Here is a 17,879-nt window from a genome sequence, read left to right as displayed (position 1 = left end):
AGATACTCAATGGTTTGTGTTCAAGCTGACGCAGGTCTACTGCAGGGGGGAACAGCAGAAGAAGCTGTTCTGATGAACAATTTCAGGAATGCAGTACTGATGGGGATGTTATATACACCTACTTAGCAGATAGCAGTCAAAGAATATTAAAGCAAAAACTCTAATTCACCCAAGTTAAAGAATTAAGAGGCACCTATAATTATTTGTATAAATATATACAAATTATATACCCTATAATTCTTTGTATAACTGTTATCACTCCCTAATATGTTTCTGCATTCTTGACTTTTTTTTTTATTTTTTTATTTTTTTTTTTTTTGTAGAGACAGAGTCCCACTTTATGGCCCTCGGTAGAGTGCCATGGCATCACACAGCTCACAGCAACCTCCAACTCCTGGGCTTAAGCGATTCTCTTGCCTCAGCCTCCCGAGTAGCTGGGACTACAGGCGCCCGCCACAACGCCCGGCTATTTTTGGTTGCAGTTTGGCCGGGGCCGGGTTTGAACCCGCCACCCTCGGTATATGGGGCCGGCGCCTTACCGACTGAGCCACAGGCGCCGCCCTTTTTTTTATTTTAGTCTGAATCCTCCCCCAATGTAAAGTCTATGAGAGCAGAGATCTGGTAAGTGTTCTTCAGGTTCTATCTCCAATGTTTATTTTAATTTAATTAAACTATAAACACATTCATCATGTATACATTTATGCATTTATGGGGTACAATGTGCTGATTTCATATACAATTTGGATATATCACACTAGTTAATATATCCCTAACCTCATTTACTTAATTATTGTGTTAAGACATTTATACTCTATTCTTTTTTTTTTTCTTTTTTTTTTTTTTTTATTGTTGGGGATTCATTGAGGGTACAATAAGCCAGTTACACTGATTGCAATTGTTAGGTAAAGTCCCTCTTGCAATCATGTCTTGCCCCCATAAAGTGTGACACACACTAAGGCCCCACCCCCCTCCCTCCATCCCTCTTTCTGCTTCCCCCCCCCATAACCTTAATTGTCATTAATTGTCCTCATATCAAGATTGAGTACATAGGATTCATGCTTCTCCATTCTTGTGATGCTTTACTAAGAATAATGTCTTCCACTTCCATCCAGGTTAATACGAAGGATGTAAAGTCTCCATTTTTTTTAATGGCTGAATAGTATTCCATGGTATACATATACCACAGCTTGTTAATCCATTCCTGGGTTGGTGGGCATTTAGGCTGTTTCCACATTTTGGCGATTGTAAATTGAGCTGCAATAAACAGTCTAGTACAAGTGTCCTTATGATAAAAGGATTTTTTTCCTTCTGGGTAGATGCCCAGTAATGGGATTGCAGGATCGAATGGGAGGTCTAGGTTGAGTGCTTTGAGGTTTCTCCATACTTCCTTCCAGAAAGGTTGTACTAGTTTGCAGTCCCACCAGCAGTGTAAAAGTGTTCCCTTCTCTCCACATCCACGCCAGCATCTGCAGTTTTGAGATTTTGTGATGTGGGCCATTCTCACAGGGATTAGATGATATCTCAGGGATGTTTTGATTTGCATTTCTCTAATATACAGAGATCATGAACATTTTTTCATGTGTTTGTTAGCCATTCGTCTGTCGTCTTTAGAGAAAGCTCTATTCATGTCTCTTGCCCATTGATATAAGGGATTGTTGGCTTTTTTCATGTGGATTAATTTGAGTTCTCTATAGATCCTGGTTATCAAGCTTTTGTCTGATTGAAAATATGCAAATATCCTTTCCCATTGTGTGGGTTGTCTCTTTGCTTTGGTTATTGTCTCCTTAGCTGTACAGAAGCTTTTCAGTTTAATGAAGTCCCATTTGTTTATTTTTGTTGTTGTTGCAATTGCCATGGCAGTCTTCTTCATGAAGTCTTCCCCCAGGCCAATATCTTCCAGTGTTTTTCCTATGCTTTCTTTGAGGATTTTGATTGTTTCATGCCTTAAATTTAAGTCCTTTATCCATCTTGAGTCAATTTTTGTGAGTGGGGAAAGGTGTGGGTCCAGTTTCAGTCTTTTACATGTAGACATCCAGTTCTCCCAACACCATTTATTGAATAGGGAGTCTTTCCCCCAAGGTAAGTTCTTGTTTGGTTTATTGAAGATTAGGTGGTTGTAAGATGTTAGTTTCATTTCTTGGTGTTCAATTCGATTCCAAGTGTCTATGTCTCTGTTTTTGTGCCAGTACCATGCTGTCTTGAGCACTATGGCTTTGTAGTACAGACTAAAATCTGGTATGCTGATGCCCCCAGCTTTATTTTTGTTACTAAGAACTGCCTTAGCTATACGGGGTTTTTTCCGGTTCCATACAAAACACAGAATCATTTTTTCCAAATCTTGAAAGTACGATGTAGGTACTTTGATAGGAATGGCATTGAATAGGTAGATTGCTTTGGGAAGTATAGACATTTTAACAATGTTGATTCTTCCCATCCATGAGCATGGTATGTTCTTCCATTTGTTACTATCCTCTGCTATTTCCTTTCTGAGGAGTTCATAGTTTTCTTTATAGAGGTCCTTCACCTCCTTCATTAGGTATATTCCTAGGTATTTCATTTTCTTTGAAACTATGGTGAAGGGAGTTGTGTCCTTAATTAGCTTCTCATCTTGACTGTTATTGGTGTACACAAAGGCTACTGACTTGTGGACATTGATTTTATATCCTGAAACATTACTGTATTTTTTGATGACTTCTAGGAGTCTTGTGGTTGAGTCTTTGGGGTTCTCTAAGTATAAGATCATGTCGTCAGCAAAGAGGGAGAGTTTGACCTCCTCTGCTCCCATTTGGATTCCCTTGATTTCCTTGTCTTGCCTAATTGTATTGGCTAGAACTTCCAGCACTATGTTGAATAGTAAAGGTGACAGAGGACAACCTTGTCTGGTTCCAGTTCTAAGAGGAAAAGCTTTGAGTTTTACTCCATTCAGTAAAATATTGGCTGTGGGTTTGTTATAGATAGCTTCAATCAGTTTTAGAAATGTGCCACCTATGCCTATACTCTTCAGTGTTCTAATTAGAAAAGGATGCTGGATTTTATCAAATGCTTTTTCTGCATCTATTGAGAGGATCATGTGATCTTTATTTTTGCCTCTGTTAATATGCTGGATAACGTTTATGGACTTGCGTATGTTAAACCAGCCTTGCATCCCTGGGATGAAGCCTACTTGATCCGACGAATGACTTTTTTGATGATAAGCTGTAATCTATTGGCTAGGATTTTGTTGAGAATTTTTCCGTCTATATTCATGAGTGAGATTGGTCTGAAATTCTCCTTTTTGTTTGGGTCTTTTCCTGGTTTTGGTATCAGGGTGATGTTTGCTTCATAGAATGTGTTGGGGAAGATTCCTTCTTCCTCAGTTTTTTGGAATAATTTCTGCAGTACAGGAATAAGCTCTTCCTTGAAGGTTTGATAGAATTCTGGAGTGAAGCCATCTGGACCAGGGCATTTTTTAGTTGGAAGCTTTTTTATTGTTTCTTTGATCTCAGTGCTTGAAATTGGTCTGTTCAGGAGGTCTATTTCTTCCTGGCTAAGTCTAGGGAGAGGGTGTGATTCCAAATATTGATCCATTTCCTTCACATTGTCAAATTTCTGGGCATAGAGTTTCTGGTAGTATTCAGAGATGATCTCTTGTATCTCTGTGGGATCAGTTGTTATTTCCCCTTTATCGTTTCTGATTGAGGTTACTAGAGATTTTACTTTTCTATTTCTCGTTAGTCTGGCCAATGGTTTATCTATTTTATTTATTTTTTCAAAAAACCAACTCCTTGTTTCATTAATTTTCTGAATGATTCTTTTGTTTTCAATTTCATTGATCTCTGATTTGATTTTGGATATTTCTTTTCTTCTACTGAGTTTAGGCTTAGATTGTTCTTCTTTTTCCAATTCCATAAGATCTCTTGTGAGATTGTTGATGTGCTCTCTTTCTGTTTTTCGAATGTAGGCATCTAAAGCGATGAATTTTCCTCTCAAAACTGCTTTTGCAGTATCCCACAGGTTTTGGTAGCTTGTGTCTTCATTGTTGTTATGCTCAAGGAAGTTAATGATTTCCTGTTTTATTTCTTCCTGCACCCATCTGTTATTCAACAGAAGATTGTTTAATTTCCATGCCTTTGGGTGGGGTCGAACATTTTTGTTAGAGTTGAGTTCCACCTTTAGTGCCTTATGGTCTGAGAAGATACAAGGTAAAATTTCAATTCTTCTGATTCTGTTATTTGTTTTGTGTCCCAGGATATGATCAATTTTGGAGAATGTTCCATGGGGTGATGAGAAGAATGTATATTCTTTATCTTTGGGGTGGAGTGTTCTATATGCGTCTATCAAGCACAATTGTTCTAGGGTCTCATTTAAATCTCTTATATCTTTGTTTAATTTCTGTTTAGAGGATCTGTCCAGCTCTTTAAGAGGAGTGTTAAAGTACCCCGTTATTATGGTATTATCAGATATCATATTGCTCAGACTGAGTAAGGTCTGTTTCAAGAATCTGGGAGCATTTAAATTGGGTGCATAAATATTTAGAATTGAAATGTCTTCTTGTTGTAGTTTTCCCTTGACCAATATAAAGTGACCATCTTTGTCTTTTTTGACTTTAGTTGCTTTAAATCCACATGTATCTGAAAATAAGATTGCAACTCCTCTTTTCTTCTGAATTTCATTTGCCTGAAAAATTGTCTTCCAACCCTTGACTCGGAGCTTTAATTTGTCTTTTGAAGCCAGGTGTGTTTCTTGCAGACAGCAAATGGATGGCTTGTGTTTTTTAATCCAGTCAGCCAATCTATGTCTTTTCAGTGGGGAATTCAAGCCATTAACCTTTATGGAGATAATTGATAAGTGTGGTAGTATTCTATTCGTCTTATGTGGTGAGAGTCCATTGCTTAGTTTTATCTTTTTCATCAGTGTGGAGGTTAGGTTCTGTCCTTTGATTTCTGAGTTCTTACTTTGCTGCTGATCCATTGTGGTGGTCAGTGTGCAGAACAGGTTGAAGTATTTCCTGTAGAGCTGGTCTTGTTGTGGCGAATTTCCTCAATGTTTGTATATCCGTAAATGATTTGATTTCTCCGTCAATTTTGAAGCTTAGCTTAGCAGGGTACAGAATTCTGGGCTGAAAATTGTTCTGTTTAAGTAGATTAAAGGTAGATGACCATTGTCTTCTTGCTTGGAAAGTTTCATTAGAGAAGTCTGCGGTCACTCTGATGGATTTGCCCCTGTAGGTCAACTGGCGCTTACTCCTGGCAGCTTGCAGAATCTTTTCTTTTGTCTTGACTTTGGACAGGTTCATCACAATGTGTCTTGGAGAAGCTCGGTTAGAGTTGAGGCGACCTGGGGTCCGATAGCCCTCTGAAAGCAGTGTGTCAGAATCTTTGGTGATATTTGGGAAATTTTCTTTTATAATATTCTCTAGTATGGCTTCCATTCCTCTGGGGCATTCTTCTTCCCCTTCTGGAATTCCTATAACTCGTATGTTGGAACGCTTCATAAAGTCCCATAATTCTGACAGTGAACGTTCTGCTTTCTCTCTCTTCTTTTCTGCCTCTTTTACTATCTGAGTTATCTCAAAAACTTTGTCTTCTACCTCTGAAATTCTTTCTTCTGCATGGTCTAACCTGTTGCTCATACTTTCCCTTGCATCTTTAAGTTCCCTGATTGACTGTTTCATTTCCTTCAGCTCTGCTATATCCTTTTTATATTCTTCATATCGTTCATCTCTGATTTGATTCTGTTTTTGGATTTCCTTTTGGTTATTTTCCACTTTATTAGCAGTTTCCTTCATTGTTTCCATCATTTCTTTCATTGTTTTCAACATGTGTATTCTAAATTCCCTTTCTGTCATTCCTAACATTTCTGTATAGGTGGCATCCTCTGCAGTAGCTACCTCATGGTCCCTTGGCGGGGTTGTTCTGGACTGGTTCTTCATGTTGCCTGGAGTTTTCTGCTGATTCTTCCTCATGAGTGATTTCTTTTATCTGTTTCCTTGCCCTAATTTTCCTTTCACTTCCTCTTGCTCTTTAAGTTCTTGTGCCTGTAGACTAAGGGTTACAGGACCAGAAGGGTGAGAAGGTTGAGGAGCAAAAAAGGGATGAAAGAAAGGAGGACCGAGTGATAAGAAAAAAAAGAAAGATAGAGAAAGGAGAGGGGGTGGGGATAAGGAATATTGACAAAAAGAAGAGAGGTACAGAAAGAGGGAGACAGGGCAATATAGGTGTACAGTAGGGTACTTTGACACAAACTTAAAAAACCCCACCTTCTGGGTGTGCCCAGTTGGGTGGTTCCCTTGAGGTCAGCAGCTCTTTGCTAACCTGATCAGACACAGTACCCCACCTCCACCAAGTAGAGAGGAAAGACAAAAATGTTATAAATCAAACCAAAAGAAGCAAACAGAAAACTTTACGGGGATACAATTGGGTGAAAAACCAAATGATAACGGTAGAAACCCTAGCAAAAATGAAGTTGTAGTTATTAAAAAAGGCAGCAATGGGAAATTATAATTAAACTAGAAAAGTTGAGAAAGAAAAAGGGATCTGTATGGAAAAGATTGAAATTAAAAAACAAAAGAACATCAACAATGTCAAAATGAACAAAAAAAAAAAAAAAAGAAAAAAAAACAACCAAACAAAAAAAAAGAAAAAAATACACAACCAAAACCAAAGCAGTTTGTATATGTTATTGAATATTGTCTGAGCAACACGTGGTCTTCTGGGGTATGAGATGTTAGTCACAGTTCTGATACGACTGGAGGCTGCTGATTTCTCAAACCCCAGCAGGTAGACACCCTAAATCTCTCTTCAGCCCACTTAAAAGGCACTTTGAACTTGTAAACTTGCTGAGCAGAAGCTTTCCCAGCTTTCTTGCTGGAATCACTGCTGAAGTGGCTATCCGCTTACCCAGTGTGCCAAAACCGGTCTCACTCTGCCCCTGAGGGTTAGGGCTGCAAGGCGGCTCAGACCCCACCCTTAGGCTACTTGGTTGCTGGGTTACCAGCTCCCACCCTTCTAGCTCTGCGACCCTGAGGGAGGAGCTTGCCGGGGCAGATCACTGACAATGGTTCCGTGTGTCCCACCGCCAAACACTATTAGCTCCGTCTGGCTCAGCGGCTCAGACTGGGGCCCTAGACAACGGCCAAAGTTCTCCGCACTCCCGCTCAGGCCTTCCCCAGGGCAGTTCAACTCAGTGCCAAGCCCAAGGACATCAAAACAGTTCACAGGTAAGGCCTTTCTGGTTTGCAGTCTCGCTGCTACTGAACTTACAGTTGTGGGCGGGTTTAGACGGATTGAACACACGCGACCACTTGCCGGTTTTCAACTGTTTTAGTCCTCCTCTTGGGGTCCAGAAGTCTCTCGCTGACTCCCTGTATCCTCGTAGGAGTGATGATAGGCAGTTCCCACCAGCCAGAGATGCCTGGAATCCTATCTCCCCAGACTCACGGTGCCCAGATGCAAGGAAGCTGTTACTCGGCTGCCACCTTGCTCCGCCTCCGCTTATACTCTATTCTTAATAGATCCTACATGTACCCTTGCAATATGCACCATAGGTGTGGTCCCACCATTCACCCTCCCTCCATCTGACCTGCCCCCTCCCCTCCCATGCCCCTCCTCCTCCCTCCTTCATCCTGGGCCATAGTTGTGATCTATCATCATATGAAAGTGTGAGTGTTAAGACATTTATATTCTACATTTACTAAGTTTCACATGTACCCTTGTAAGATGCACCGCAGGTGTAATCCCACCAATCACCCTCTCTCCGCCCATCCTCCCCCCTCAGTGTGATGAAAATGTGTCAAACCGTCTATAAAACCAGTGTATGGTGCCCCATGATCACATTAATGTACACAGCTATGATTTAATAATAAAAAATATATATTAAAAAAAAGAAAGTGTGAGTGATTGTAAATTGATTTCATAATAGTACTGAGTACATTGGATACTTTTTCTTCCATTCTTGAGATACTTTACTAAGTAGGATATGTTCCAGCTCCATCCATGTAAACATAAAAGAGGTAAAGTCTCCATCTTTTTTAAGGCTGCATAATATTCCATGGTATACATATACCACAATTTGTTAATCCATTCATGGGTCAATGGGCACTTGGGCTTCTTCCATGACTTGGCTATTATGAATTAAGCTTCAATGAACAGTCTGGTGCAAATATCTTTGTTATAAAGTGATTTTTGGGCTTTTGGATATATACCTAGTAGAGGAATTGTAGGATCAAATGGTGGGTCTACTTTTATATCCCTGAGTATTCTTCATACTTCTTTCCAAAAGGAACGTATTAGCTTGCATTCCCACCAGCAGTGAAGAAATGTTCCCTTTTCTCCACATCCACACCAACATCAATAGTTTTGGGATTTTGTTATGCGGGATACTCTTACTAAAGTTAGATGATATGTGAAAGTGGTTTTAATTTGCATTTCTCTGATGATTAAGGATGATCAGCATTTTCTCATGTGTCTGTAGGCCATGAACCTATCTTCTTTGGAGAAGCTTCTGTTCAAGTCTCTTGCCCATAATGAAATGGGATTATTTGTCCTTTTCTTATTAATAAGTTTGAGTTCTCTGTGGTTCTGGTTATCAAACCTTTGTCAGAAACATAACCTGCAAATATCCTCTCCCATTCGGAGGGCTGTCTGCTTGCTTTACTTACTGTGCTCTTGGCTGTGCGAAAGCTTTTTAGTTTGATCAGATCCCAGTAATAAATTGTTGGTGTTGCTTCAATTGCCCAGGGGGTCCTCCTCATAAAGTATTCTCCCAGGCCAATTTCTTCAAGTGTTTTCCCTGCACGCTCTCCAAGAATCTTTATAGTTTCATGTCTTAAGTTTAAATCTTATCCAGTGAGAGTCAATTATTATTAATGGTGAAAGGTGTGGGTCCAGTTTTAGTCCTCTACAAGTGGCCAGCCAGTTCACCCAGCACCATTTATTAAATAGGGACTCTTTCTCCTAATTTGTATTTTTGATGGGCTTATCAAAGATCAAATGACGATAAGTGTCTGGGTTCATTTGCTGGTTCTTGTTTTGATCATGAAAGGATGCTGGATATTGTCAAAAAGATTTTTCTGCATCTATTGAGAGAATCATATGGTCTTTGTTTTTTATTTTGTTTATGTGATGGATTATATTTATAGATTTATATGTATTAAACCAACCTTGAGACCCTGGGCCAAAACCCACTTGGTCATGGTGTATAATTCATTTGATGTGTTGCTGGATTCTGTTTGCTAGGATCTTACTGAATATTTTTGCATCTATATTCATTAAAGATACTTGTCTATAATTTTCTTTTCTTGTTGGGTCTTTTCCTGGTTTAGGGATCAGGGTGATATTTGCTTCATAGAATGTGTTGGGAAGTATTCCTTCTTTTTCTATGTTTTGGAAAAGTTTAAATAATATAGGTTCTTGTTCCTCTTCAAAGGTTTGGTAGAATTCTGATGTGAAGCCATCTTGTCCCAGACTCTTCTTTTTTAGGAGATTTCGTATAGTTGATGCTATTTCAGTACTTGATATAGGTCTGTTCAACGTTTCCAATTCATTCTTGCTAAGTCTAGGAAGGTGGCATGCTTCTAAGTATTGGTCAATTTCTTTCAGATTTTCATATTTCTGAGAATAGAGCTTTTTATATTCATTAAGGATTCTTTGAATTTCTGAGGTGTCTGTTGTTATTTTGTCTTTGTCATTTCTGATTGATGATATAAGGGATTTTAATTTGCTATTTTTGGTTAGGTTGACCAAAGATTTATCAATTTTGTTGAATTTTTCAATGTTTAAACAGTGTCTTGTCATGGTAGGCACTCAAGACATGCTTGTTGGTTGAAGGAAACTTCTCCAGATATTCAAAAGAGGGTATAAGAACTATAGTTACAAATCACAGAATGTCCTTTTCATGTTCCCAGTGGGGTTGAGGGTTTGTTCACCATGGAGCACTGATCTCTTCAAACATCACTGCACAGACTATTTTCACCATAAGGGAGGCATCTTTTAATTGGGGACAGCAGGGGACCTAGAACTGCTGGGTTGTTCTATTCCATCTGGTGATTGGAAAACATAGGAGTCCTGGTCCAGAGGCTGAACCTTTAATTTAGTTTGCATTACCATTCTTACTTGTCTGATTGTCTGATTGTCCTTACTGTCTCCTTTTTGGGGAAATGTTTTAGAAGAAAAGCCTTTGGAAATGTAGAAATGGAAAGTTTTAATTTAGTTCTGCTTAATGCCATATGAGGTATTGGACAGAAATAAGAAGATAGAAAATATGTGAAATTCTGAGTAGTCTGTATATTTGGTATTTTAACATGGTATCTGAACTATTATAAAAAATATGAAAGAAATTAAAATGCCTTTTAAAAAACAATTCAATATGTAAAGAAAGAGGATGATTCAACGAAGCACTATCATTATTAATCACAATAAGCGATTTTAGTCACGTAGCACATTACAGCTAATATGCCTGTCTCTCATTATCTTACTCTTTCTATAAACTTAGACCCTATATCTTCAGCATTTGACTCACAGACATTTGGTAGAGGTTCAGGACTTCTTCTAGGTCCTGGGAATTCTGAGGAATTCACAAGTGATCACAGTGATAATAGCAAGATAAATGCTAAGGGAGAGGTGAACACAGTGCATTCTAGGAGCAAACCTAAGAGACACTCGGACTGTAGAACATTGGGAAAGCCTTGTGAAGGAAGAGAAGGAGGAGCTGAATCATAGGTGAGTAGGAATTAGCTGCTGGAAAATACAGAGGAGGGCAGGTCTAGGGGCAAGGAAGTGAGACAGCAAGAGGGTATGCCAGGAACTTCAGTTAAACCTGCATCACTGAGGGAGGGATAGAAAGGAATGGAGGAGCATGGGATGATGGGCTACACAAGCCAGGAGGTGGAATAAGAAGAGTCTTGACTCCCCTGGTAAGTAAACACTTTCATAATATAGAACATCCAAGGGAAAATGGGAGACACAAAAGGATTCCAAGCAAGGAGCAGAGATGATGAGATATTACAGCTACTCTTAATTGCTTACCCCATGGAAATCCTCAGGTTCTTTCCAAAGGATCCCAATTTTTCTCACATGTCAGGAAGCTATGTTTTTTAGTAGAAACTGGCACCCAACCCTATGCCTAGGAGGTGAAATTAGATCAATATAAGCCAATCTTAGTTATTGCACCCCATTGATGCTGCATGATTTAGCCACTGGCATCTGTCACAATTGTGGCCAAAACTATTAAGGAGGAAACTTTTTTTAGGGATTCTGGAAAATATTTCCCCACTCTTAAAAAGGAATATAAGCCAGGCATAGTGCTGGACACCTGCAGTCCCAGGTACTTAGGAGGCTGAGCCAGGAGGATCTCCTGAGCCTCAGAACTCTGGGCTGTGGTGTGTCCTGCTGATTGGATGTCAAATAAGTTTGAAATCAATATGGTGACCTCTTGGGAGCAAGGAACCAGTCACCAGATTGCCTAAGGATAAGTGAACTGGGCCAGGTTGCCAGCAGAGCAGGTAAAACTCCCATGCTGATCACTAGAGGGATTTGGGCTATGAATAGCCATTGCACTCCAGCTGGAGCAACACAGTGAGACTCTGTCTCTTAAGATGGTGGGGGGAATATTAATCATGGATATTGTTTTCTTCCATTATTGCACAATGTATGAGAATGTGTTTCTTGGAGCAAATGCAGCCATCTTGGGACCATGAAGGGTCCAGCCTGAAGACAAAAGTCAATATATTGGGATGGAAATGTCAAAGATGTAAAGAACTATGGTCCTTGATGCAGCTGAATAAATTATAGACTCTGTAACCACCTAATCCAGAATTCTTTTTAAGTGAATTTTTAAGAGCTCCTTGCCGAAATCCCCTTACTATCATTCTCTTTTATTTTGTAAGCAAAAACATCCCAATTGATATATTGATTTTCAATTTAGAAAGTTCATTCTGGAAGCTGTGAGCCAACTAGGTGGAAGGGCATTAAGAATGCAGGTCAGGATATTAGTAGGAGGCTGTTGTAGAAGTCCTGATGAGACCATGTCTATAGGGTGGAGAGAAGGAAATGATTTAAGAAATAGGAGGAATTTGAAGTAAACAAGACTTGACAACCATTTAGTTATATGTCCTGAGTGATTCTGAGGTGTTTGGATCATTGGGCCAGACAACGAGTTAGGGGACAGAGAAAGAAGAGGAACATATGTGGGGCTTGGTAGAAATGATGACAGGTAGGCTACCATGCCCACTTTGCAGATAAAATAACCAAGTCTCATTCACTAGTCTATAGTCTGTGAGAATATATACATCTTGTTTATCATTTTACTACCAATTCTTCAGGGGTATACAATAGTTGATTAATAAGGATGCCTAATAACAAATGAGTGAGGCTCAGCAAAATTACATTATTTGGCTATATAATTAGAAGTTTTAAAGCAAGAACACGCACTCAAGACCTCTAACTGTTTCTAACGGTTGCCTACCACAAGTCAACAACATAAAAAAAAATAATGTTGAATCTCAGACTCTGAAGCAGAGGAGGAGATTCTTATTGACAGATACAGAAAAAGAGTGGGTTCATTCCCTCAGATCACCTTAAGAAGGTTTTTCATTTATGTGTACGTTATGGAAGAGTTTCTAAAGAGAGAAGATGTTCAAGAAGCATTCATTTAGGGACATCTAAGGTCCCTGGATTATGCTTCATCAGTGACATATTATACAGAATGAAACAGACTACTCTTATTCTAACCTAGAGCTTGTATTTGGAAAATTAGGCAAAAACTTAAGATTTATAGCTTCTCTGTTGTCTGGAGTGAATAGTGACTAAGTAAATCCCTTTTAGATAACTTTAAGTCATTTCTTACATTGTCTTTGAAATTGTCAGGGAATAACTGTTCACCAGTTTATGTGTGATAATCATTAAAGTACTAGAAGATATTATTCAAAATATTCTCATAATCTTTATTCCTTTATGAGAAATAATCCTTATTGCTCTGGCCTTCTTAAGTAATAGCCTTCTTTTAAATACTTTCATATATTTTCTGTCTCTTTTCTTAGCACCCTTTATTTTCTCCACGCTCTTCGGCTGAGATATCCAAAATCTTGTTGAGAAAATAATTACTTAAATGTTTTTGTTTCTTCTCTTAAATCAAATTTATAAGAATTGAAATGTTTTCTCAAATTAAACTAAGAGTCATGGAGGAGGCAAAGAAGTACAAAACACTGACCCTAACCTCAAAGAACTAATCCGTGGATAGAGGAGACAGGATGCACATAAGCTCCTAATAATAAAAAAACAATATCATGGGGAATAAATCAAGTGTCTGTTTGTCAGATAAAGACTAGAAATGCTTTGGCAACTTAGAAAAGCAGTAGAACACCATAGACTAAGAGAGAATTCGTGAACACCAACGAATACAGAGTCTGCCTTTAAAGCATCTAAGATTTGGATGGGAAGAAGAGGAATATGGAAGGATGAAATGGAAGAGGGCTGGAGTATAAAGAATTACAGCAGAGGGTTTATGTGGAAAGGACATCCAAGATACTTATTCTCCCACCAAAGCCTTATATTTATGTTGATAGTCATCCTGTCCATTATGGATATTATACAGATGGGTGAAGGATATCATCTCTCTTCTCCCAAACATGGTGTTTTCATCAATTGACCTATTTGTCTTCTATAATTTATGAAAGTGATGTTGAATTTTAATTCTATCTTTATTCTTAATTAGTATTTTTGTATTCAGTATACATAAAATATTTTAAAAATTGGGTTTAGTCATCATATGGTTACCTCAGATTATAGAAATTTAATAGACCTAGAATATGGTAAGAACTCCATAGATGTTTATTGAATCAATGGAAGAAAGAAAAAAAAACAAAGGATGGATGGAGTTTGGAAATGCTATTTCTTGCTCATTTTCAAAAGTTAGGGGAGCAGTTATCAATAACTTAATTGGTATTTGGAATCTAATAATTAGTATTAGGTTTAAGTTATTATGATTTGCCATGTCCCAAAGAATATAAGGTATACAACTGGTATATTTTTATTTTCTTTTTCAGATCAATATGGTTATTAATCTTTTTATAAAGTTCTTGAAATTTTCAACAGGTCACCACAGTTTTAACATAACCAGTTCCATTGTTTCTTCCAGGAGTAGTACAAATTTGAAATATCAAAGGATAGCTCAAAAGTAATAAAGTGAAGACAGCAATAATTTGGTTCCATCTTACAATGCTCTAAAGGTAATAATTCTGGCAACATTCATGGTAGTCTAAATGATCTACTGACTTTATGTAAACCTTTCTGATCTAAAAAGATAAAGGGGGAGTGGAACAAAGAATGTGAGAAGAAATGAGTAGTTATATACAATAACAAACTCCTTTCTCCCAGGGGTAAATTATTCTGGAGCAGGAATGAACTGAAATCGTTTGCATAAGCAAGAGCTGAGTAAGATAAACATCTCAGACACTGCCAGAGATTTGGAAGACCATCTCAGCATTCCAGGCTCCCTGCATTGTAGCATATTGTGGGAAAAGGGCCGCCAGCCTTGAAGCCAAAATGGCCTGTGTCAGGGTGACTTCTACCCTCAGCGCAGTATAATCCTGGGCAAATCATTTAACCCTTCTGAGTCTGTTTATTCACTGCAAAATAGGGAAGCTTGTACCTATTTCACAGGATGGTTGCACAGATAAAACAAAATAATGTCCACAAAAGCCCAACTGATTACTTCATAAATAACAGGAGTTCAATGAGTTGTATAACTCTTATTAATTCTTAAGCGAACACAAGGGGCTAATTTCTCAACTCCAGTCTGTTTGGTAGAAATCAAATATGACCTCACCTTATTGTGGCAAAGAGGAAAAAGGTGCTCTTACCTCAGGTGAAAAGAATCAAATCAATTTGCTCGTACTAAACGCAACCATTCTTATGAGATATGCACATGGCTAGGAATAAAGCTAGAGCTAAGTGTCAATCATCAAATACAACAAGAGCGGGAAATACCTCAGGGTAAGAGGTACAAGCTTTTTGTCCCAATTCTGTGATAGGTTTCAGCTCCTTCTCACCTCCTCTTTGAGTACCCCAGGTTCCCCTCCGACTCCCCCCTAATCTATCAGTCTTTTCCTCACAGCTACTACCTGGAAGCTTACTTAGGGTTTCTCCAATTTTAAGAAGTTCCTGTTGAAAAATTTAAGGCTCCAAAAAAATCAAATAAATTATTTTGTACATTGTAAAGGGCAAACTCTCTCCCCTATACTTAGATCATGTCTATCAATGACACATATGAAGAGACGTGGGTCTATCCACGAGATGTACAGCATTATAAGTAGAAATGTTGCTTTAAGAGAATTTGAAAATATGATTAAAATATGCACGGAACAAATGAAGATAATTTGGGGTTTTGTATTAGAATAAAGAAAAACTCCTAGTTTAGTTATGAAAGAATATAAACTTTAAAACCTAAAGCATGACTTAAAATCTATAATATCTAGGCTTTGTGCCCATAGCACAGTGGTTATGGTGCCAGCCACATACACTGAGGGAGCTGAGTTTCAACATGGCCCAGGTCAGCTAAACAGCAATGACCACTGCAACAAAAAATAGCTGGGTGTTGCGGTGGGTGCCTGTCCCAGCTACTTGGGAGGCTGAGGCAAGAGAATCGCTTAAGCCCAAGAGTTTGAGGTTGCTGTGAGCTGTGACCCTATGGTACTCTACCAAGGGCAACATAGTGAGACTCTGTCTCAAAAAAAAAATCTATATTATCTCAGGAATAAGAATTTTAAAAATCTTAAATCCATGTAACATGCTGTTGGAAAAATCTATTTTGAAGTTTAGAAAAAAAGCTGAAGTACAGTGAGTCTAGAGACACTGTTTTTGTATACATGACGTGTTTTGTAGTGGAGAAATGATTCTAGAAACAGTAACGTTAAAGCTGTTCAAAGGCTGAGCTTTCTTACCTATGTGATGCAAATAAAGAACAATTTGCAGATAAATCCCTTAACTTGTTTTTGTTTTTGATTATGGATATAATTGAGGGAACAACCTTGGTTCACACGCTTGTAATAACAATAACACTTTTCTGTGGCCAGTCTCAGGCAACTTTGTGAAGTAGTATAACTTTGTCTTTAAGACTGTTCTAGAGCCTGTCCTGTAAGCTCCCAAGGCCTTCTCCCATTTCATAATTTCTTCCCTGCCCCCAGGGGCTTCTGCTGAATATTCACATGATAAGTCACTGATCAATGTTAGTTTGTGTTCAACCTCTTAACAGGAGTCTTTGCATTAAGGAAAAAACATGATTAGTAAGAAGTATTCCAACCTCAAAGAAGGAATCTCTAATGGTAAAATTTCAGATGCCACAGTAGTTGAATAGGGAATTATTTGGATCATGAAGATTTCCCATCACAGGATAAGAGCTAGAAGAATATTAATACCCATGTTGCCTTCTGCTCCATTTCTTAAATTTTAGTTGTGAGATCACTTGTGCTACAATCACCAGAGATACCTCAGTGAAAAACAAAACAACAGATTTCTAGGCCCAGTTCCAGAATCATTAAATAAGAATCTTGGACAGTGAAAAGCTTATAATTCAGAAAGAAAAGACAGATGTAAGCAGACATAAGGTACTAGAATCCCAATTTTGAAAATCATCAGATTATGACTTGTAGATAAATCTTAAGATTTCCACATATTAACTGGCCCACCAGTATCCATTGTGCCATATTAGAACAGAAATTTTATTTCAAATCAGTAGCAGTGTGTAAGGAACAGCAATTTCATCTTTTGATCTTACCAGGCACACCGGCTTGGATCCAGAAGTTAATGTCTTCCCCTTCTCCGTTGGTGAAGACCTGAGTGATATTAAGGGGCCGCAGCAGGCTCATGACCTCTTCCATGATGGACCTGGCCTTGTCACTGCCAGTGAACTGCAGCCCAGTAGGTAAGTAGGTTCCGGCATCAGACTCCATCACCAGGCTGTACTGGGAAATATTTACCTAAAAAAAGGAGGAAAATGGTTCATGTCTGTTGTTCTGTGCTTTCTCTCTGAGAACTATCAAAACACACTAACCATATACTATACCTCCTTAAAAGTTGTTGCTGAAGCATGTGTTGCATTCCCTGACTTAAGGTCTGTATGGCCTACATACTACCTTAACTGTTCTGAGATGCATAATTACTCAGCTTGGGATTTGACTTGGAAGGATTCAAGAAATAGAAATTATAGGAGACCATGCACCAAGCTTGTGAAAGCGGCCACCAGTTCTTGAGGGAGGTTCTGGGAGCAAGACAATTTCCTCGCTGGCATGGAGATGTTTGGCTGCCTGGAGACAAGCCCTCAAGCAGCTGCATGAGATAATGAGGTAAGATCCATGGCTTGTTGGACATTCGTGGTGCGTGGTGGGGGTGGGGGTGGGGGGGAATCGAGCCCGTGGGGAAAGAGCACATAGTGATCATTAAGCACATAGCTCTTGTGCGTGGGCCCCCACACCTGTTGTATAGGAAGCCCACCTCTTGCAGGCATTTGTACCTTTGATCCATGGTCCCAGATGTTTTATTTGCATGGCGATGGAGTGCCCACGGTGGGCACCAACAAGAAATACAATGAAGGGAAATATAAAGCCCTATATTAAAGTTGTTTAATTATTTCTATTAGCAATAACATTCTTTTAACCCATTTTCTGATGTGTCTACTGTGTACTAATACACAATTCCTCCTATGTGGCAAGGATCTCCAGATAATGTTAGCCATGCCCAGACCCCCCCCAAAAAAAGCATGCTCTGTGAACTTATTTCTTTGCACTTCTTCCCTCTAAATAGATATTCTATCTTGCTGGAATTGTGAGCTCTGCCAAAGCTTTAAGGCATCAAACTGACAGGTTTGTCTTGGGTTTCTGATTTTGTAGCTGTTCCATCTGTTGAATC

The 17,879-nt window shown here is 38.8% G+C and overlaps 1 protein-coding gene across 1 annotated transcript in view; it reads right to left on the bottom strand.

Moving 5' to 3' along the window:
- Positions 1–17,879, bottom strand: part of CPQ (carboxypeptidase Q) — a 509,108-nt gene that overhangs the window by 74,896 nt on the left and 416,333 nt on the right. Inside the window, exon 7 of the mRNA XM_053559321.1 lies at positions 16,750–16,951. Within this exon, the coding sequence (XP_053415296.1) occupies positions 16,750–16,951 (202 nt within the window). The remainder of the gene's footprint in view (positions 1–16,749; positions 16,952–17,879) is intronic.

The sequence above is a fragment of the Nycticebus coucang genome, chromosome 13 (assembly GCF_027406575.1).
Source record: "Nycticebus coucang isolate mNycCou1 chromosome 13, mNycCou1.pri, whole genome shotgun sequence".
NCBI classification, from domain to species: Eukaryota; Metazoa; Chordata; class Mammalia; order Primates; family Lorisidae; genus Nycticebus; species Nycticebus coucang.
The sequence above is the reverse complement of the archived record's forward strand: the minus strand, read 5'-3'. Positions and strand labels throughout refer to the sequence as shown.